General features: G+C 42.5%; 1 protein-coding gene across 1 annotated transcript in view; it reads left to right on the plus strand.

Moving 5' to 3' along the window:
• Positions 1-22,527, plus strand: part of ATXN2 (ataxin 2) — a 2,781,632-nt gene that overhangs the window by 2,127,957 nt on the left and 631,148 nt on the right. Inside the window, exon 23 of the mRNA XM_044068622.1 lies at positions 20,015-20,081. Within this exon, the coding sequence (XP_043924557.1) occupies positions 20,015-20,081 (67 nt within the window). The remainder of the gene's footprint in view (positions 1-20,014; positions 20,082-22,527) is intronic.

Genomic DNA, 22,527 nt, shown 5'->3' on the forward strand with positions numbered 1-22,527 from the left:
ACTAAAACAGAACTGTACCACTGTAAACAGACTTAAATATACATGCTAACTATTAAAGCAGCACGTATGTCTGCATTATTACCTGTCTGAAGAAGTGAATTTTCAGTACTTCAGCATGTGTTGGCAATGGCATGTTTCTCCACCTTAGCCATTTGTAACCTACCTACTTCTTCACAATTCACCTGATTGATTTTACACATTTGATGCACACAGTCTTGTTTATTTTTTATTTATTTTTCATTTGTTTACCGGGAAAATCCAACTGGACCAGGTCTATTTTCAGTGGCTGCCCGGGGAGAAAAGCTCCACAATTAAGATATAGTAAGAAGTTAATACAATGAGAAATATACAAAAATGAGAAGATAGTGGATTACATGCAAAAAGTTAACAAGCAATGCAGGACTGAAATACAGTTAGATTAAATATTTACAAAGGTAGCATAGACAGTTTACATTACTAGTAAGCGTACACTTAAGAAGTACAAAGACCAAAGAGACTTATTCTAAGAGTATGTATTCCTATGCAAGTAGAGTAGTGTGAATTCTAGACTGAAGTTGTTTTAAGGAGAAGAGAAGGTATCGAGGTTATCAAGTGATGGGCAGATCCATGTTGTCCTAAGATGAGATTTGAGTAATATTTTGAAGTTTTTTGTAGTAGAGGTAATATTAGTGGTGAGATTATTCCATTTCTTGGCTATGATGTGGGAATATAGGGCTTTACCTGCAGTGTTGTTAGCAGTAGTAACACTGAGGGGAGGTGTATTAGATGAGCGGAGAGGGCGACTGGAAGAGTGGGAGGTTAATAGCTGTTTTAAGGGCAGGAGTTTTTTCTGGGTCATTTCTCATGAAAAAGGCACAGGTGAGTTGTTTGTATGTTAGTAAGTTAGGAAATTCAAGCCACTGGAGTTCTTTTAGTACTTGGCAGTGATGAGTTCTAAAGGGGGAATTGTTGGCAAATTTGGCAATCTTTGTTATAGCATGATCTAACTTGTCCAGATCTGGTTTTCTAGTATGGGTTAGGATTGGTGCAGCATAGGTAAGTGTTGATAAGAAGTGAGTTTGAGCTAGGGTGATTCTTGATTTCTCTGTGAGATAGTTTTTGTGCCTGTAAAGGGTTCCCATTTTTTGTGAACTTTCTGAATGGTTTGTGCTATGTGTAGATCGAATGATAGGTTTTTGTCAATTTCAACTCGTTTTTTGTCAATTTCAACTCCTAGGAGATGTTCTTCATCTCACATTGCTGCAGTCCTAACACTTGGGTAGTCCGCTGTCCCAGTCGGCCCGAATACCAAAGTATAAGGCTGACGTCGGTCAAGGCGCATTAGTCTGACGTCGGTCAAGGCGCATTAGTCTGACGTCAGGACGTCAGGGTACAAATGCGCATGACCGACGTCATTTCCTCAGTCTTTTTTGCCGCATGGTCCGATGCAGAAGCAGTTTTGCAAGTGCAGGTTGGCGTTCTGAGATTTTCCGAAGTCGGAGTTTCAGACCGAATCCAAGTTGGCTAAGTACCCCGTTGGGGAATATTTTGTTTTTTTCTTGCCTCAGTATTTTACCGGATGTCAGAAAAAGTGAATAACTGTATTTGTTGTGGGAAACAGATACCTCATAGGGATTACCATACCTTGTGTATTCCTTGCTTAGGGCCTGAGCACGACGTTGTTGGCTGTCGCTCTTGTGCTAGATTTAACAAACGCACTATAAAGAGAAGATTAGATTGTGCCAGGTTAGTTTTTGGGAAGCGGTGTAATTATAAAATGCCGTCGGATGCTCCGACGCCCGCTTGTCAAAAAGCGCAAGGACAAAACAGCAAAGCCTAGGCTGGAAGAACCGTCCGTGCGGACGTCGGTTCTTTAGAGGGCTCGGTGGAGCCAGAGGTTCAGCCAGAAATTTCTTTGGAATCCCAGGGAGAGACTTTATTACTGCAGGATGTGGCCTCTCAGGAGGTAGGCCAGGCGGAAGGGGCTTCTCAGGTAGCTGTTCTTCCCTCCCTTCCTAAGGTGGTTAGGCCCTCCCCTGCTGTTTCCAAGGCTTCTCCCAGGGGCAGGCCAGGTTTTGTTTCAGGTGTTACCCCTAGTTCTTCAGGGTCTGTACCTAAGAAGCATATGCTTAAGATGGCAGAAGATTTGATTACAATGATTAGAGGTTCCATGCCCCCTCCTGATAAGAGGCCTAGGGTGGAACCTGAGCTTGGGAGTTTTGAACAGTGTTCAGATGCTTCTGAGTCTTCGGCTGAAGACTTGCAGGAGTATTCCCCTTACTCTGATTCTGATGTGGATGATTCTACTCCTTCTGCTTCTCCTCCTGAGGATTTTTCATTTTCAGAGACTCTTCATTCCATGAGGGAGCATTTTAAATGGGAAGGTCAGGATTTCTCTGATTCCAGGAAAAGGCTTAGGGAATTTTTGTTTCTACCCCAGCATAGGCCTTTAGCTATACCTCCTGTTCTAGATGTGGTGGAGGATGTTTTTGCAGAGGCTTCTCTGAACCCTGATTCTTTGCCTCCTGCTCCAGTTAAACCGGATAGATATTATAGGGTGCCTGAAGCTCATAAGTATCTTTTAAGAGTCCTAGGGCAGACCCAGAAACTGTTTCACAGGGGCCTAAAGGTGTTAAGGCTTCTGTTGTTAAAAATCCTGTTCCTCCGGATAAAGAGGCAAGGGCTTTGGATAGATGGGGAAAGAAAGTGTATACTACTTCCACTTTGGCCATGAGAGCTTTGAATTGCCAGTTTCACATGTTGAAATACCAAAATTATCTCCTTTCATAATTAAAGTCTAAGGTAGATGCTTTGGCGGAAGGTATTGAGTGTAAAGAGTTGCAGGATTTAGTTCATGTTTCTGAACAGGTGGGTAAGCATTCTTTGCAATGTGGTTTTGATGCTGTGCAGGCCTCTTCGAGGGTGGCTGCCACTGGTTCGGTTCTTCGCAGGCACGCCTGACTGAGGGATCAGAATTTAGCTGAGCATGTGAAGACAAGGATTTTAGATGCTCCTTTACAATCTGATGTGTTGTTTGGTTCGCCTGTGGAAGCAGTTCTAAAGAAAATGGAAGACAAGGCTAAGTCTATGCAGACTGTTAAAGATTTTTTGCAGGTTCAGCCTCCGAAGTTTAGTAGAAATTGGCCTACCAAGGGGTGGACATATCCTGCTTATGATTCCCAGTCTAGGGGTAGGTCTAGACGTGGTAGGGGCAGAGTTCAAGGTTCTTTTAGGCCTAGAACAGGGAGTTCACCTGCTCAGTCTTCTGGTGAGGGCAGGGGTCAGTCCTTTCGTAAACAGACCCAATGACCTGCCTTTTCAGGTGCCAGAATCTTCTCGTCTGGCAGCACCTTTAGGAGGAAGGTTGGCACTTTTCAAAGAAAACTGGAGTTTAATTACACAAGACAGATGGGTATTGGATATCATTCACCACGGTTACAGGTTTTATTTCCATACCTTGCCTCCTTTCAAAGGCATGCCAGACATTCCTCCTCAACAAAGGAAAGAGGCTCACAGGCAAATTTCTCTGTTGCTCCAAATAGGGGCCATTCAGCCGGTTCCTGTGCCAGAAAGGGGCCTAGGATTTTATTCTCGCCTGTTCCTAGTACCAAAAAAGGGGAACACGTGGAGACCAATTTTGGATCTGTCTATCCTCAACACTTATCTGGACATTCCCAAGTTCAAAATGTTGACGTTACAACAGCTTTTACCTCTGCTGGGCAAAGATCACTGGATGGTAACTTTGGATCTCAAGGAAGCTTACCTTCATGTTCCTATCAGACTAATTTGCAGGAAGTATCTGCGTTTTCGAGATGGGAATTCTCATTATCAGTTCTCTGCATTGCCCTTTGGCTTATCTACTGCGCCCAGAGTGTTCACAAAGGTTCTGGCTCCAGTGATAGCTTTCTTCAGGCTAAAAGGAATACAAATCTATCCTTATTTGGACGATTGCCTGCTTCTGGCTCAAGGAAGGGACGTGCTTCTTCAGCATTTGGAATATGTGATAGCAGTGCTAAGATGCCTAGGGTATTCTGTGAACGAAATAAAGTCCAGTCTAGTACCCTCTCAAGACATGTGCTTTCTGGGTGTGAGACTGAATACAGCAACCCAGATGGCCTTTTTAACCCCGGACAAACAAAAGAATCTTTCTCTTTACTTCCATCAACTATCTCATCAGTCCGGGCTGACTGCAAGGACAGTCCTTCAAGCCTTAGGGTTCATGGCATCTTGTATTCTGGTACTTCCCAATGCCAAACTGCATATGAGGAAGCTACAATGGTATCTCAAAATGTATGGACACAGCACTGCCAGGATTTGGACACTGTCATTCAAATAATACCTTGCATTCAAAAGGAATTTTTGTGGTGGGCTCAGGAATGTCACCTAAACAAGGGACTCTCTGTGACCCGGCCAGAGGCGAGTCAGATTCTAACGACAGATGCCTCAGACACAGCTTGGGGAGCTCATCTGAATGGAAAGTGGATACAAGACAAGTGGCCTGCCAGACTGCAGCATCTACATATCAACATGAAGGAGATGTTAGCAGTCCAGTTTGCATTACTGGCTTTCAAGGATTTTCTTCTTCCAGGGCAGGTGTTGATTCTAACAGACAACACAACTGTCATGTGGTACATCAACAAACAAGGGGGAACACATTCTTATCCTCTATGCAGGCAAGCAATGATTTTGTGGGAGACTGCTAAGCTTGCAACTGAATCTTCAAGCAAGGTTTCTGCCAGGAGCACAGAACTCCTTAGCAGATGTGTTAAGCAGGCAAATCATGGATCCCCACGAGTGGAAACTGGATCTTCATGTATTTCAGACATTGACAGTGTCCTGGGGAACTCCAGACATAGATCTGTTCGCTTCTCCACTAAACCACCAGCTGCCAAAGTTTTGCACGAAAGGTTTCATCACACAGCCTGGAAAGTGGATGCTCTTTCTTTCAGTTGGAAAAATCTTCATGTGTATGCCTTTCCACCTCTGCCTCTCCTTCCAAAGGTACTCCTAAAGGTCAGACAAGACAAGCCAAGGATGATTTTAATAGCTCCAGATTGGCCTCGGCAGCACTGGTACCCATTGCTGAGGAGTCTGGTAAGGAAGCCTCCATGGCCCTTACCTTTGATTCCACACCTATTGTCTCAGAAGGACGGGCATCTACTCAATGTCAAGCTTCACTCTCTTCATCTAACAGCCTGGCATATTCTGTTTTGAACCATAGCAGGTCTCAGCTTCCTCAACAAGTTTTGAATGTGATTATGGAAGCCAGAAGACCTAGTACAAGGAAAGTGTACGCAGGAAAATGGAAGAGATTTTTATTTTGGTGTACAGCAAAGGATTTGGATGTTTCTGAGCCAAATTTGAGTGTGGCTCTTCAATATCTTACTGAGTTATTGGACAAAGGTTTGTCTTTCTCTTCCATTAAGATTCATGCTGCAGCAATTTCAGCTCACTATGATTGTGACCCACCATTGTTTTCTCATCCTTTGTTCAAGCAATTTCTTAGAGGGGCAAAGAATATAAGACCCCCACGTAGAGCTCCTACTCCTGCTTGGGACCTCAATTTTGTGTTGGAGAAACTCACTCTACAACCTTTTGAGCCTGCAGCTACTGCTGAATTGAAATATTTGTCATGGAAGACTGCTTTTTTGTTAGCCATTACCTCTGCAAGAAGGGTGTCTGAATTTCAGGCCCTTATGGCGGTTGAGCCTTTCCTGATTTTTCATAAGGATAGGGTATCTTTACGTACTAATCCTTCCTTTATGCCTAAAGTGGTTTCTAGTGTGGCTTTAAACCAAACTATTCATTTGCCTACTTTTTATGCAGATCCCCAAAATAAGGGGGAAAAGATTTTGCACACTTTAGATGTACACAGGCAGTTGCGTTATTATTTAAGCAGGACTAAGAATTTTAGGCAGTCTCAGCAGTTGTTTGTTTCTTTTGCTTTATGTTCTCAGGGCAAGCCTGTGTCAAAACAAACTATTTCTAAGTGGATTGGGTTTTGCATTGCATTTTGTTATTCCCATCATGGCAAGGAGATTCCAGCTGGGATTAGGCCTCATTCCACTAGGGCTACTGCCACTTCAACAGCATTTCTAAGGGGGGTGGCAACTAAGGATATTTTGGAGGCAGCTACTTGGAGTTCAGTGCATACTTTCTCTAAGCATTACCACCTTTCTCTCTACTCTAAATCTAGGGCTGGTTTTGCCACGGCTGTTTTGCAGGGCATGTTGTCAGCTCCAGCTTCTTTGTGATTTGCCAGCCTCCCTTACCTCTGCTTTGGGATTCTACCCAAGTGTTAGGACTGCAGCAATGTGAGATGAAGAACATAGTACAGTTTTGTACCTACCATAAATGTAGATGTTCGAAGATCCACATTGCTGCAGTCCAATTTACCCTCCCTCCTTCCCCTCTGTGTTTAGGGGTGGTTGTGTGGGTGGGGTTGTACTTTTGTAAATTTGTATATATTGTACATATGTTTGGTACAGGAGTGTTTGGTGTTTTTTGGTTTTGGCCTTATCTTTTTAGGGTCTTCTGACATCTGGGGCAAGAAAAGACTGAGGAAATGACGTCGGTCATGCGCATTTGTACCCTGACGTCCTGACGTCAGACTAATGCGCCTTGACCGACGTCAGCCTTATACTTTGGTATTCGGGCCGACTGGGACAGCGGACTACCCAAGTGTTAGGACTGCAGCAATGTGGATCTTCGAACATCTACATTTATGGTAGGTACAAAACTGTACTTTTTGTGTGGGTGGGAGGAGAGATGATAGTGCCATTCCTAGATGAGATAGTGAAAGTAGAAAGGGTAGATTTTGTTTTATTAGGGGTGAACAGGAGAAGTTTGGTTTTTATTGTTATATTATGTACATTTATATTTGTATTGTTATTTATTATATTATACTTGTCTCCATATTAAAATGCAACTCGGACTGCTGTGTCTCAGAAGATTATGTATGCAGGAGAACAGCAAATATCAAACTCTTCTTCTCCTTAACACTTTTTTATTTTCAGGCAAAGGGCAACCCCTCCTGCACCCCCCCCCCCCCAAAAAAAAACTATATATACCAACTCTGAGAAAATGGAATATTCTGAGAAATAATTTAGGCCATAATATATGTGAGTCTGGATTTTCAATCATCAGTCTCTCAACATTTTGGTACTCATCAGTCTGAGTCCTGACATTTTAAGCAGTTATAACTTCGTATAACTTTTGATAAATTGCCTGTTTTTTCTTGCCTTACCATTACAGTGCTAAAGCTTGGGACAGTGTGTACTCTTAAGGGTTTGGGGAGGGGCAAAGGTTTTACTCCCTGAATAATACCAACAGTACCATCCTTTGGTCAACTGGTGCCCTAGGCAAAAGGTCTTCACAGTGCCCCCCACACCATACTACGTGGTGCCTCCATCCCTGGTCTACATATACCATCCAGATTACTGGAAAAGTGCCCCTGCTAGAGCGGTGCTAGTTGGCCACCTAGTTGGCCTTTGATTAAGGCCGGCTTTGAATACCGTGCTTGTAATTTATCTTTGTATAGTTTTGTGGACTTGTGATTACCTTTAAGCATCTGCATATTTTATAGTAACTTTTTTAGCAACTAGTGTAATGTAAATTTTTCTGGGGGATTTTTACCCTCTATACCTGCTGATGATCAAGATTCCCCCTTGATCAGTCAATATCCAGTCATTCTTTCTCTTCAGGGATTTCACCTACAACTGAGGGGTGAGTTGTTCAAGGGGTGTTGTCATTCAGACAACCTTGAAGGTGCTTTTTGTTTTCTTCACCATCCTGACAGTGTGTGTGTTTGGAGAGTCTAATCCCCCTCCACTAGATGAGGGACACACAAAGTACATTATCCCATTATGCCTTACCCTTGCAAGTACAAACTTCTAAGTAGTGACTATGAAAGCTACCACCCACCAGTGGGTTGGTGAGCATACACCTGCACCCTCTCTGCCCTTGCATCTCCATCCCTTTTCCAAGGAATAGTAACAATGTGCGCAGCCAGCTCTGATCATAATAGCCCCCCCCCCCCCGGATTGGTATGTGCATCTTCCCTGCAAGTGCTATCAAGCTCCTGAACTACTAGGCAACCTCAGGTCCCTTGAGCCATAAATTAGGGCTTTATCCCTCCACACTACCAGAACTAATAATATACAATTCTTTCAGTTCTTAATTGCTTCACCATATGTACTCTGTCACTGTCAGTACTTTCATGTGTATTCTGTTTGTAAAATCAGTAAAGAATGCTGCATTTAGAAGAAAGTAAGACGTGCTTACTGATATCTTGAAGATCTATATGACAAAATCTTGTACTATTGGTATGTTTTTGTCTGTGTGTATATATCTTAAGTTTAAAAAAAGTACTCATTAAAAAATTGAGCTTTGAAGACTTCAGGCAGTACACATTTGTGTATTTAAGGGGATATCTTTAACCATGTCATTTTTCAGTTCAAATTCTTGCTGTCCAGATGTTACATTGTTATGAGTGTATGACTTGCTTAAGATATTTTTTTAATTATTTGAAGACCTCATGTCCTTTTTTAAGCATTTGCCATTGCTACCAGTCTTTTTTAATCACCTTTATTGAATTATCACTTGTGACATAGGCCAATTTACATTTATACAAAAGTAATCAAACTGTATTAACAAATAAACATTAATAAACATTATACTTCACATATATTGCTATATATCATGTAACTAAAGCAACATTACATAAACTATTCAATTATTGCCCCTTTTTTAAATAAGAAACATCTTAATTAAACTGTCAATTACAACATAAGCAGTCATACAGTTGTATAAATGAAAACAAACCACACAGGCACAATCCTAGTTGCAAGCATTTTACATCACAGACCATACTGACACACACTGTTTCAAACATTATACATCACTTGTCTACCCAATCATTTTCATTCCAACATTACATGTCTCATTTAAGTCCTGCCTTCTTTTAAACCTCATTCCTCCCCTGTATGTATTGTTCCCACAATTCCCATTTTTTCCTGTGTAGTTTGTTCCTAACCTTTTCTAAAGGTCTCAGTTCCAGTTGTTTTATCTCTGTTATTATACATACTACTTCTAATATAGTTCCCACATCCCAAAGACATGCTGTAGGTGGATTGGACACACTAAATTGGCCCTAGGTGAGAGTGTGTGCATGTGTGCCTTCTGTGGAATGTTGGGCGTCGGGCTGGCAACTCGACACAGTAAAAACTCCACTGCCAATCATGAGCGGACAGGTGATCTGCTGTGGCGACCCCTAACCGGGAAAAGCTGAAAGAAGAAGACTTCTAATATAGTTGGTTTAGATTGATTTCCATTTTCTAGTAATTGCCTTTTTTGGCAGACACCATAATTAGACACAGCAAGGCCTTACCATGTCTAGGCAATTCCGATTCTGTGTCATAGCTCAGGAAAAACATCTTTCTCGTCACACCAGTCTGCCCACCCAGCATCTCTGACAGTGCATCCCACAGAGAATCATTAAAGTCCGCCAACCCACTGCACTGCCAGAAAATATGTTCCCCAATACCTCTTACTTCCCCATCACGCCTCCAACATTTGCTGTCTACCTGAGCTAAAATTCTCTTGGTGTATAAAAATATTTATGTAAACATTTACAAGCAAAAAATCCTAAATCTTCTAGATTTTGTTACATATTTGGGAGACATTTTATATATATATATATATATATATATATCTGCCCAAGGTGTCTGGCTTCTTTATTGTGACCTGCCTTGGTTTGAGTGGTAGTCTAGTACAGAGGGCCATTTAGGGGTAGAGGTAGAGATTAATATTTGGCTGTTGCCCTGTGTGTTTCTCTTACAGAGGTAATGAGGTAATAACAGGAATCTGTAGGGATAGTTGGTTGGAGGAGGATTTTGGTCATCCATAGATGTTAGATTGGTCCATCCTTATTGCGTCCTAGATGTTCAGATGTGCATGCTGTTGTGTATTGTTAGATTTTGTATAGTTTTGTGTATAGGAGAATAGAATAGACATAGATGTACCTAAAAATGTCTCTTGGTTTTCGCATAAAGGATTGCCAGCTTCCTCCATTTAAGTGGGAAATTAATTTTGAATAAGGCTGTGTTTGCTGCAAGTAAGGGATTGGCAGGGCATGGGCTGCCAGGGGAAAAATATTTATCAGTGGTAAATGTTTCACCTCATGTCTGTATTTTTGTATGGGACATAGGCTGAGACTGAGTACTGCCCTGTCATAACACTGGAGTCTGATTGTCTTGAGTTTGTCACTAATTCTGATGACGTCCCTCACTGTCTTCTGAAAACCTCCGTCACCCTAATTCCCACACCATTTCTAGCCTGTCCTCCTAAGTAGTAGATTCTGGATCCCAAGCCAAATGGCTTTGCTGCTGTTCCCTTCCATCTTAGATGTCCAGCCTTTTCCTTAACTTCATGTCATGAACCTACACTGAATGTAGCAATCTTTAGCTCATGGTTGGCAGGTTGATTTGTTTTATGTTGGGCTTTCATTCAACAGAGCTCTCCCAGGTAACCCAACCTGAGCAACTAGACACCAACTGGCCAGTAGCTTATTAACCAAGAGCTGCTGAGCTTCATGGTGGGCACACACTGACCAGTAGGGGAACATACACCACTCCCACCATTAGTTTGGCTCCCTGGTGTAGGTCGGAGTAGGCTGGATCCTCAACCTACTTATCAGATGCAAATAGCCATACCTGTTTTTGCTTACATTAATCAATACAACCTAATCACCTAGGGTCAGTTTGTACTCTGACAAGTGGCTAGCCCTCACATGATATGCAATCTGTGATCTCTGTTCTCCTGTTTAGAGGATACTGTGCATTGTACTCAAAGTGGTTGGTCTGTACAACTTTTCCCCCCTGTGGGCGTCATCTAGAGTCTATGCTGCTACCCACAACTCCATTTCTGGGTGGGCATGTAATTGGGACATGGGAGGAACCCCACAGAGCACAGAGAAAACATGTAATTCCTTACAGGAGTTAGCCAGAGGTCAGCATTGAACCTTGTTCGTGGGAGGCAAAGACCATAAACATTATACCAACTGTGCTTTATACAGATGATAGCAGAATCAGCCCCCGGCTTTTCTCTTGCTTTTGCAGGTCATCCAGTGCCAGGACCACTAATCAACCCCCAGTTGTTTTGGTCACAGTCCCAGACTGTATATTGCTTTGCCATAGAGCCAACAGACCTATGAAATTTGATGTCAGAATATTTAAAGCTGCATTTTTTTTAATGTCTGAAGTCGAAGAAATGTCTATGTTTTGATGTCTGTTACTAATTTTGCTTTAGACTTTAAATGTGTTCTTTTTATGATTCTGTATCACTGGCAAAAGAAATGTAATGCCTGTAATTAGTTTACACAGTAAATGTGAGTTGTCATTTTGGTACACACAAATGTTTGTCTTTTGTCTTTTTCCCGGTAAGGGGTCGCCACAGCGGAACTCCGGTCCGCTAATGATTGGCAGTAGATTTTTACAAAACGCCGAGGTGCCAGCTTGACGCCCAACCTTCAATGAAGGCACGCCCATTTACGCACGCATGTCTTTCGAACGCTACCCAACCACGGGGAGGACATGCAGACTCCACACAGAAGGCACTCCCAAGCCAAGCTGAGAATCGAACGGGAGAACCTCTTGCTGTGACTTAACAATGCTACCGCTGTACCACCGCGGAATTTATTTTGGTACACACACAAAATGTTAAATCTTGAAAAGGACAAATACAGCATTCATGAGGTGCTGTGATGTTTGAAAAGTAATGCATTATGAACTGCAGATCGGAATATTGAAAATATGCCATTATCAAGCTTTGTCAAATAAAAATATAAATGTGTGTGTTTGTTGTATAATAATAAAATACATATATATATATATATATATATATATATATATATATATATATATATATACAGAAACCCATAAAAGCAATAGCTTCAGCATGCAATACTTTAAACACCCTATGGTGAAGGTTCTGATATACAGTGAAAATGAAAGCACTCAACCTTTTTTATTAGAGTTTTTATCCAGTGTTTCACTGTTTCTGTGGTGGTGGCATTACGTACACACTATTTCTTTGGTTATTAGTTTGGATTTTTTTGTGTTAGCCCATTTTTTTCTGTTGATTTGATGGTATGTATGCAAATTGCCCCTCAAAGATCTATCATTGCTTCATCTGCATGGCTTCTAAATGTTCACAGTGTTTTATTTTTTAGTTTTTACTGGTGCATTTAGGCCAATAAAATCACACCCCACTGGTGTATTTATGTCAGTAAAGAAAAAAAGAAACACTGATGCATTCAGGCCAATGAAGTCAAACCCAGTATCTATAGATAAGCCATTTTTCACTTTTTTTCCTAAGCTAATTAGTACAACATAAGTAGATTGTGCAGTCATACTTTTGAAAGACAGATCTTAAAAACATGCCTGATATACATAGCATTAGGGTGACTGCAGAATGCCATAAATAACTTTGTGTAACCTTTCACTCTTGGTGTGTGTGCGTGCGCGTCAAACACGTGCATACATTTTGGCATGGTTTTAAAAAAGGTGACTGCTGTCACTTTCATGAACCGCTAGGAAAAGAAGTAGCCAGTTTGTGAACTTTACATTAAAATGCTAAGCATTCTATTTATTTTGAAAATTGTAGTCATGCTGTTCTTATTGATTCCTATGTGAACTGAAATTTTACAACTTTTAAATCCTGCTAGGAAGGGATTTGATACAGTGTCTAAAAATTTGCTTAGTGGCATAGTTTGCAAGATGGTGTGTCACAGTTGATTTGTTAAACTTTCAGGATCAAAATTTCTCAAAAGTGGTGAGATTTATAGGTTCATGGGTAAATACTAGACTATCAGTCTTCAGATGATTACAAGCCTAACCAATAACTAGAGGTCAGAATCAAATAATGTATCTTACATCTGTGAGGTAAAGATCTTAACCATTATGCCAACCCTATCCTGAAATAACTTCTCGAATTAAAGTATTACCAGAAAAGTCCATTTAAGTACTGTATGGATCCTACCTAGTTTTGGAGTTGCATGAAAATTATTTTGATGCCATAAAAGTGATGGTCCTGTAACTTAACATCGTATGCATCTTTAGGTGTTGTGGGAGTGTTAGTCTTGATTAGGGTGTTGGATGGATATAAAAGACAGTGGATGCTTCTCTTCTGTTAGTAGAAAGAAAAGTCGAGAAGAGAAGTCCCTGGTGGTTTGCATACCCAGTAATCTTCTAATGAGGAGCTGATCCTGGGCATTTTTCCCTCAGTTACCACAAGTGGTAATGGTAGAGCTGATGCTGAATTTCTTTCTTATTACTATAAAGTAATTCCCTGAAATATAGATGAGGGCTTTCTTTTTTAGTTTAGGAAATGGATGCTGGATGTTTGTATATGGTTATTCACCACTATTTTCTACAAGCAGCCTAGTTTTTTCATTATTTCCTAGACTGGACAGTGATAGATTTGGAACTTGCCACTCTCTCACCGAGGAATCAGGTACACTAGGGTTATTGTTATTTGTGTGTGGAATGAATGACACTAATGGAAAACACTGGGAATATTGGGGAAAAGCCTGTGTGTGAAGGGGAACTTCGTTTCCATTGTGTTGATTCAGAGAACATTTTCTTTATTTCATATGGTGGGTACTAGACAACTAGGAATTAGTGTATCTTGTGTATTGAGTGAGTTGAGTTTGGTAGCTGAACATGAGAGAGAGAGTGGCTGTGAGTGTATGCATACAATTACAGTAGCCGTATTAGGTTACAGATTTGTCTCTCTCTCTGCACAGAGGTTAACGCTGCATAATCCTTTAACTGTCATTGCTTATTTCAGGTGTGCTGCTCAGTGCTTATAACATGCATCCATTATGTGCCGTCAGTCATGACAGATTGATTAGTGAAAGGCACTTTCACTGTCTAGATTTGAGATTATTGCAATGTGTTAGTGAAATGATTGCAGAAAAAGGGCCTGCAAAGCACAAATGTGGAGGCAGTTTCATCATGTGTTGTCTTAGTCAGATGGACTGCAAAAGATCCTGCTGTGATCTCTCTAAAAGTAGTAGGTTGGTATAACTAAGTGTTATTTATACGAGTGTTTAGCGCTCAGGATAAAGTCTGAGTTATTAGATTCTTCCTGTAGTCTTGGTAAATGTCCTTCAAGGATGCATCTGCAGTCTTTACAAATGGGTTGTCCTGTCGTCAGGCAGCCCTTCGGTCGGCCGGATTCCAAAGTCTGGGTCTGGATTCGGCTGGTGTCGCACTTCACCCGACGTCATTGCGGCAGTCATTCGGGTATAAAGGCATCAGCCGACGCCATTTTCCTCAGTCTTTCTTGCCGTGGCGCCGAAGCAGAAGCTGTTCGCAAGTGCCGGTCGGTCAGATCCAGAGATTACTACTACCGAATACTACTTCGAAGACTTCTATAAAGCTAAGTACCCCGTTGGGGACTCTTTCTTGCCTCAGCCGATGTCAGAGCAAGTTAATAACTGTTTATCTTGTGGGAAACAAATACCTCATAAAGATTTCCACTCCTATTGCATACATTGTTTAGGCCCAGACCACGACGTAGCAGCTTGTCTAGCCTGTGCTTCTTTAACCGGCGGACGCTTAGACGTCGCTCGGACTTTGCTGAACAGATTTTCGGCTCCGATTTTGCCTACATTATGCCGTCGGATCCTCCGACTACGCAAATAACCAAAAAACGCAAAGAAAAGGACCGACACTCGCGGTCCACGGTTTCGGCCGAAACCGCGGTTAAGCAAACCACGAGTGTCTCGGTTTCGGCCGAAACCGAGCAAGCGGTTCTTTCTTCAGCCGATAACTTGCTTTCTACCGAGGCCTCTTCTAACCTGGTAGAAACGGCCTCTGAAATCCAACCTTCTGTTGCGATTTCACAGGATTTATCAGATACCATTTTCCTAGATATTTCTACCCCTGCACGTGGAGCTGCTAGGCCTCCTCCAGCTATGTCTATTAAGGCCTTTGCCAGGGCTAAAGCAGCCAAAGCATCAAAACCTGTGCCTGCCAAGCCCCCCTCTCACAGGCCCAGCACCAGCTCCCATATGCTTTCTTTGGCAGAGGATCTCATCTCTTTAATTCGTGGAGCCCAGCCTCATCCAGACAGGGCCTCTCTCCCTCCTCCAGAAAAGAGGCCTAGAGCAGAGCCCCCTGAGCCAGTAGCCACAGATGATTCCTCTGATGACTCAGAACATACAGACCCTCCTGAGGCTTCTTATTCTCCTTACGAAGACTCTGATGCTGAGGAGTCCATCCCTTCAGCCTCTCCTCCTGAGGAATTTTCCTTTGGGGAAACCTTGCATGCTATGAGGGAACAATTTCAGTGGCAGGGCCAAGATTTCTCAGACTCTAGAAAAAGGCTTAGGACCTTTCTACATTTGCCACAGCATAGGCCTTTAGCTATACCTCCTGTTCTATCTGTTGTTGATGATGCATTTAATGATGCTTGCACTGCTCCTGATACTTTACCTCTGGCTCCTGCTAAGCCCGATAGGTACTACAGGGTCCCGGACACTCATCACCACTTATATAAGGCTCCTTTTGCAGATCCAGAGACTATCTCCCAGGGCCCTAAAGCTGTAGCAGCTACTTCTTCTAAAACCCCTCCCTCTGAAAGGGAATCCAGGTCCTTAGAGAGATGGGGTAAAAAAGTTTACACCTCTGCTACTTTGTCAGCTAGAGCTTTGAACTGCCAATTTCATACAATTCAATATCAAGAGTTTATGCTTGACCAGTTGACTAAAAAGCTGTCCTCTGAAGAATCTTTAGATAAAAAGTATGTTCAAGAAATGTTACATAACATACAGCAGGTTAGTAACCATTCTTTAAAATGTGGCTATGATGCACTGGAGGCTTCCTTTAGATCAGCCATGACTGGCACAGTTATCAGGAGACATGCATGGTTGAAAGAACAGGCATTACCAGACCATGTCAAATCTAAGCTTTTGGATGCACCTATGGACAAGGTCAATTTATTTGGTGCCCCCGCACAGCAGGTACTAAAAAAGATGGAAGAGAAAGCAAAATCTGTGCAAACAGTGAAAGATTTCTTACAAGTTCAACCTCCAAGGTTTAGCAGGAACTGGTCCTCCAAGAATTGGTCCTTTCCGGACTCCTCTAAGGCACAAAGAGGCAGGAATAGGCACTCTAGAGGCAGAAACCAATCCAGGGGTGCCTACAGGGGTCGCCAGTGGCAGGGTAACAACCAACGAGGCACGGATACAGCCACCACCACTACAACAACTCAATCACAGTGAATTGGCGGTGGCACCGCCTACCAGGGAACAACTAGAAGCACCCTTAGGCGGAAAGCTAACATTATTTTCAAGAAACTGGCACTGCATTACAAGAGAAAAATGGATTTTGCAGACTATAGACAAAGGTTACAGGTTCCATTTCCATACACTACCAGGAAAGAGAGGAATGCCAAACCTACCACCTTCTCAAAGGGCAGAAGCTCTAAAACAAATATCTCAATTATTAAGAATGAGAGCTGTGGAAAAGGTACCATTTACGGAGCAAGGGAAGGGATTTTACTCCAGGCTCTTCCTGGTACCAAGAAAGGAAAACAAATGGAGGCCTATTCTAGATCTGTCCGCTCTAAACACATTCCTCATTGTTCCAAAATTCAAAATGCTGACCCTACAGCAGCTTCTTCCCATGCTGGGCAAGGAGTCTTGGCTGGTAACTCTAGATCTCAAGGAGGCATACCTGCACGTCCCCATAAGACCAATTTGCAGAAGATACCTCAGATTTCTTGCAGGATCAGAGCATTATCAATTCTCAGCATTGCCCTTTGGCTTATCTACTGCCCAGAGTGTTCACGAAATGCCTGGCATCAGTAATCGCTCATTGCAGACTTCAGGGAATTCAAATCTATCCCTACCTGGACGACTGCCTGATACAAGCGGACAACAAAAACAAACTAACAGAAGACTTACAAAGAGTCATCTACCTGCTGCAAGCCCTGGGATATACAGTCAATACAAAAAAGTCAAGGCTGATTCCATCCCAAAGAATAACCTTTCTGGGTGCAGAATTGGACACATCAAAACAAATGGCATTTCTAACTGTAGAAAAGAAAGAGCAACTTCCTCTCTACTTTTTGGCATTAACAAAGCAGAGCCATCTAACTGCAAGAAAAGTGCTACAAGCTCTAGGCTTCATGGCATCCTGCATAATACTGGTCCCTCATGCCAGGCTGCATATGAGAAAGCTACAGTGGTACCTAAAGAATTTGTGGTCTCAGCACAAGCACAGCCTAGAAACCAAAATTCCAATGATCCCATGCCTGAAGCAAGAGTTCTTATGGTGGGCTCAGGCCTGTCAATCAAACACAGGACTGCCCTTCTGCAAAAGTCAACCAAGACAAACCATCACGACAGATGCCTCAGACCTCGGTTGGGGGGCACACATGATGGGCAAGTGCGTTCAAGGCCTATGGACTCAAGACCAGCTGCATCTGCACATAAATCTAAAAGAAATGATGGCAGTAAAATTGGCAATCCAGGCATTCAGACCTTTTCTCCAAGAAGGCCAGTTGATGATAAGGACAGACAACACCACAGTTATGTGGTACATCAACAAACAGGGAGGCACTCACTCATACCCTCTATGCCGGCTGGCGCTGGACCTATGGGATGTGGCTCTGAGCTACAACATTCAGTTACAGGCAATTTATGTACCAGGGAAGGAAAACATTCTAGCAGACATATTAAGCAGAACTACAACAGATGCCCACGAATGGATGCTGCATCCGGACATCTTCAAAACCATCACAAGAGAATGGGGATTACCACAAATAGACTTGTTTGCATCCCCATTCAATCACCAGTTGAAGAAATTCTGCACAAGGACTTACCACCCACTTGCTTGGAAGGTGGACTCCTATCCTTCAGTTGGAAAAGCCTGACAGCATCGCATTCCCACCACTTCCTTTGATGCACAAGGTGCTTCTCAAGATCATAGAGGAACGTCCGAGGATCATTCTGATAGCCCCAGACTGGCCAAGACAACATTGGTATCCACTGCTGAGGAGCATGTCCGGGAACAAATATGGACACTGCCCTGATCCCATTACTGCTGACACAGAACAACTACAACATCCTGCATCCAAACCTAAAAACTCTGCAGCTAACTGCCTGGAACATTACATAACAGCAATTAACCCAAATTTATCCCAAAGGGTTAAAGACATAATCCTGGAGGCTCGTAGACCTTCAACAAGAAAGAATTATGCAGCAAAATGGAAAAGATATCTCATCTGGAGTACTGCAAACGGGCAAGATGTGACACTGGTGAACATAGCCAACATCCTGGAGTACTTGGCGGAGCTCTTTCATACAGGCCTGTCCTATTCCTCCATCAAGATACATGCATCAGCTATTTCAGCAGAATACAGCTTGGATCCTCCTGTCTTCTCGCATCCTCTGCTCAGACAGTTTCTGAGAGGAATTAAAAATGTAAAACCTCCCAGGAAACCTCCATTGCCAGCATGGGACTTGAACTTTGTGCTAGAAAAACTGACTCTACCTCCTTTCGAACCAGCAGCTACAGCAGAATTGCAATACTTATCCTGGAAGACTGCTTTCCTGCTGGCAATAACTTCAGCAAGAAGGGTCTCTGAACTACAGGCATTAATGGCAGTACAACCCTTCCTGATCTTCCATCAAGATAGAGTGTCCTTGAGAACAAATCCTACATTTATGCCTAAGGTGGTATCCAGAGTCTCTTTAAATCAGGCTATCCACCTTCCTACATTCTTCCCCAATCCACAGAACAGGAGAGAAAAGCTCTTGCATACCTTGGATGTACACAGACAATTACGCTACTACCTGGACAGGACAAAAAACAATAGAAAAACTGACCAGCTTCTGGTAGCATATGCAACAGGAAAGGAAGGAAAACCAATTTCTAAACAGACAATCTCCAAATGGATAGGAAATTGCATTAGATTTTGTTACTCCTACCATGGAAAGAAAACTCCAGAGAACATCAGGCCTCACTCCACAAGGGCTACAGCCACTACCACAGCTTTCTTACGAGGAGTGGCTACCAAGGACATTATAGAGGCTGCTACTTGGACCTCCGTGCATACATTTGCCAAGCATTATAATTTACCTCTATACTCTAGATCCCGTGCTGGTTTTGCCACTGCTGTTTTGCAAGGGATGCTGACTACACCATAATCTATTGTCATTTCCTCCTCCCCTAGTCTAGCTATGGTATTCTACCCATTTGTAAAGACTGCAGATGCATCCTTGAAGGACATAGTACAGTTTTGTACCTACCATAAATGTAGATGTCCGAGAGGAATGCATCTGCAGTCAGGATTACCCACCCTCCTTCCCCTCTGAGGTGCTCCTAGGGTACTTACCAATCTTCAGCTAGCTTGGGGGGGATCTATTATGGTGTATTTGTTTGTATATATGTACATACATGCTTATTTTGTGTGTTTGCTCTCTACTATTTGGAAACTTTGGCATTTATCCAAATTTAGCCATCCAAGAGGGCACCTGGCATCTGGGGCAAGAAACACTGAGGAAAATGGCGTCGGCTGATGCCTTTATACCCGAATGACTGCCGCAATGACGTCTGGTGAAGTGCGACACCAGCCGAAGCCAGACCCAGACTTTGGAATCCGGACGACCGAAGGGCTGCCTGACGACAGGGCAACCCATTTGTAAAGACTGCAGATGCATTCCTCTCGGACATCTACATTTATGGTAGGTACAAAACTGTACTTTGCTTCTCTGGAAGAATTGGATTGCTGTTGAAAAGAGGTGCTTAATGAGTGGGTTCACCTGCTAAACAAGCAAAAATAATGTACATTTTTTTTCCCAAGAACCCATGTACTGTTTATACCATGTTGATGAGGTAGAAATGCTGGAAATAATGCCAGTTTAACTGATAATGAAACACATTTTTAGTTCTATTATCTTTAAGCCTAACTTAATTTTAGGCTTGCCTACTTAAGCTTACACTTTTTTCTGTTTCTTTTGTAGCACGTGTATCCTGTTTCTTTAGCCACTATGCCAGTGAATCCAGCCAAGCCATATAGAGCAGGTAAAGGTGAGAGAATGTCGGATGTGTTTGTCTGGTTTCTTAGATACATGCATATTGTATGATTACGCTTTGGAATACGTATACTTCCTGTCACCATTTTATTTATTTTTGTATTAATCTAGCTTTCCTGCTGTAGCCTCAATACTTGATTTTTTCTTTTTACACCTAAACCACAAAACAGTGGGTCTATATTACAAGACCGAAGACGCATTCTTTCGAATGCATCATGGTTGAACTGAAAAGGCTGAAAATGCAAAATATCGAAGCGGCTGTTAAGCAAATTCTTTCCCTGGCCGCTTCGGTACTTTGCTGTTTTCGGCACTGTAGCGCGGTCTTGGAGTTGGTATATTTAAGTTGGGGGTTGTGGGGGGCGAAGCTCCACACGTAGTGTAATGTTTGAAATTTTTTTTTTGTTGTTGGAACAGCGATTTTTTTTTCCCTTGGAAAAAAAATCGCTGTTCTGACTGACACTTCAACATTGTAAGCTTTCGCTTACATAGGGTCGATTAGTCACTGTTCGCTTTTTTAAGCATTCAGTAATCTAATATAAACCCAAAACAGCTACTTCCTGGCTTTGGTGAAAATCCAGTAACAAAAAACTTGAAAATACACCACCAAAACACAGAGGCAGATTCCAAATGTCCAGTTTTTAGCATAGTTAACTGTTAATAGTCACTATTCATTACAAAGACTTCCTCAGAAACACCACTGTTAAAATCATCAGCATTTAAATAGTCAGTCCAATTAACTTTGAACCAATAAGCACATTACATCAATAAAACACAGTAAAGTCTTAAAAAATGTATATTTATACACAATAGCAGCTTCATGAAACTCTAAAAACTACTAACTTCTAATAGTCACTTTCTTGTCCTGTAAAAAACATTTAATGTTGACATTATCTTTCAGAACTGGTGAAATATATGAAGCCCAAGTGTAACTGCCACTCGGCTTCCTCCTGGGAAGGAAATTATAAGAACTTTGTTGAAAAAGGGGAAGCTGAGTGGCAGTTATGCTTGGCGGAATTTTGTTGTACAAGGGACGATATTGGGTTAATAGAGAAATGGTTTTCATTTTCAGTCATTTTACATAAATTAACAGAAAGTCTTACTTCGACCTGCTGCTGCTGCTGCTGTTGTTGTATTTCCCTTTTGCTTTCTTCGATCTCGTTTGCATCTGTTATGATGCTTGAATGGAGCCTTGCACGTTTTTTTGGCTGTTCATGCCTCTCTAAGGATCCTTCCGCATGTGTTTCTTTAAGTGTAACGCTCTTCTGGCTGCTGCTGGTGTCCACAGATGAAAACGAGGATTCATTGATGTTCCCAGGCATGCACATTCTTGATCTCGATCTGTTGAAACGTTCCTTACGTTGCCAGGAGTAGACCACATTGATGTTCATCATGTTTCACTGTTGCAGTCATTACACTTGGGTTATCCTGCTGGCAGGCCACCCGCAGTCGGCCAGAGTTCCAAAGTTTAGGTCCGGCGTCAGTTGCTGTCGCCTCTTCCCTGACGTCAGTGCGCCAGGGGTATAAAAGATGCAACCGACGCCATTTTCTTCAGTGTTTCTTGCTGCGCGGTGCCCGAAGCAAAAGCAGTTCGCAAGTGCCGGTCGGCCGTCTCCTGAGATTTTCAAAATCGAGTTTCAGAACCGAAGTCTTCAATAAAGCTAAGTACCCCATTGGGGAAACTTTTTCTTACTCCAGACTGATGTCAGTAAAAGTTAACAATTGTATTTCTTGTGGGAAGCAAATACCTCATAAGGACTTTCACTCTTACTGTATTCCTTGCCTAGGCCCTGACCACGACGTTACTAGTTGTCAGTTTTGTGCTAGATTCAACAAACGCACTATTAAGCGTCGGTTTGATTTTGCTTTACATTACTTTGACCGAAGGTTTAACTACACAATGCCGTCGGAACAACCGACGACCGGAATTCATAAAAAACCGCAAAGACAAAGAATAAGACAGGCATTCGAGGTCCAAAACCGACAACGAAGCCTCTTCTAGGCCAGTCGCCGGTTCGCCGGTTCTCAGTGAGGTGCTTTCGCAGCCCCTGACACCCGCTACCTCAAAGCCACAAGCCGTATCCGACTCCCACGTGGAGACACCTAGGCCTCTGGAAACTCAAGGTATTGGGCCTGTGGAAACTATTCCCTCAGTTGGGTCCGGAGCCGCTGAGCAGGCATCGGCTTCTGATGGTGTTTTCAGACCTTCACAGCTTACTATTAAGTCCACTGCAGCAGCCAAGGCAAAGTCAAAAACACCGTTAAAGACAAGGAAACAAGTACAGCATTCTCCTGGACAGTCATCCATGCCAAAGAAACAGATGCTTAAAGTGGCCAAAGACCTAATTACTTTGATCAGGGATTCCCATCCCCCTCCTGATAAAAGGCCTAGGCAAGACACTGACTATGATTCCTCTGACCAGGTTTCTATTTCCTCTGATTCC

Source organism: Protopterus annectens, chromosome 4.part0 (genome assembly GCF_019279795.1).
Source record: "Protopterus annectens isolate FY-2018-M chromosome 4.part0, PAN1.0, whole genome shotgun sequence".
In the NCBI taxonomy this organism is placed as follows: domain Eukaryota; kingdom Metazoa; phylum Chordata; order Ceratodontiformes; family Protopteridae; genus Protopterus; species Protopterus annectens.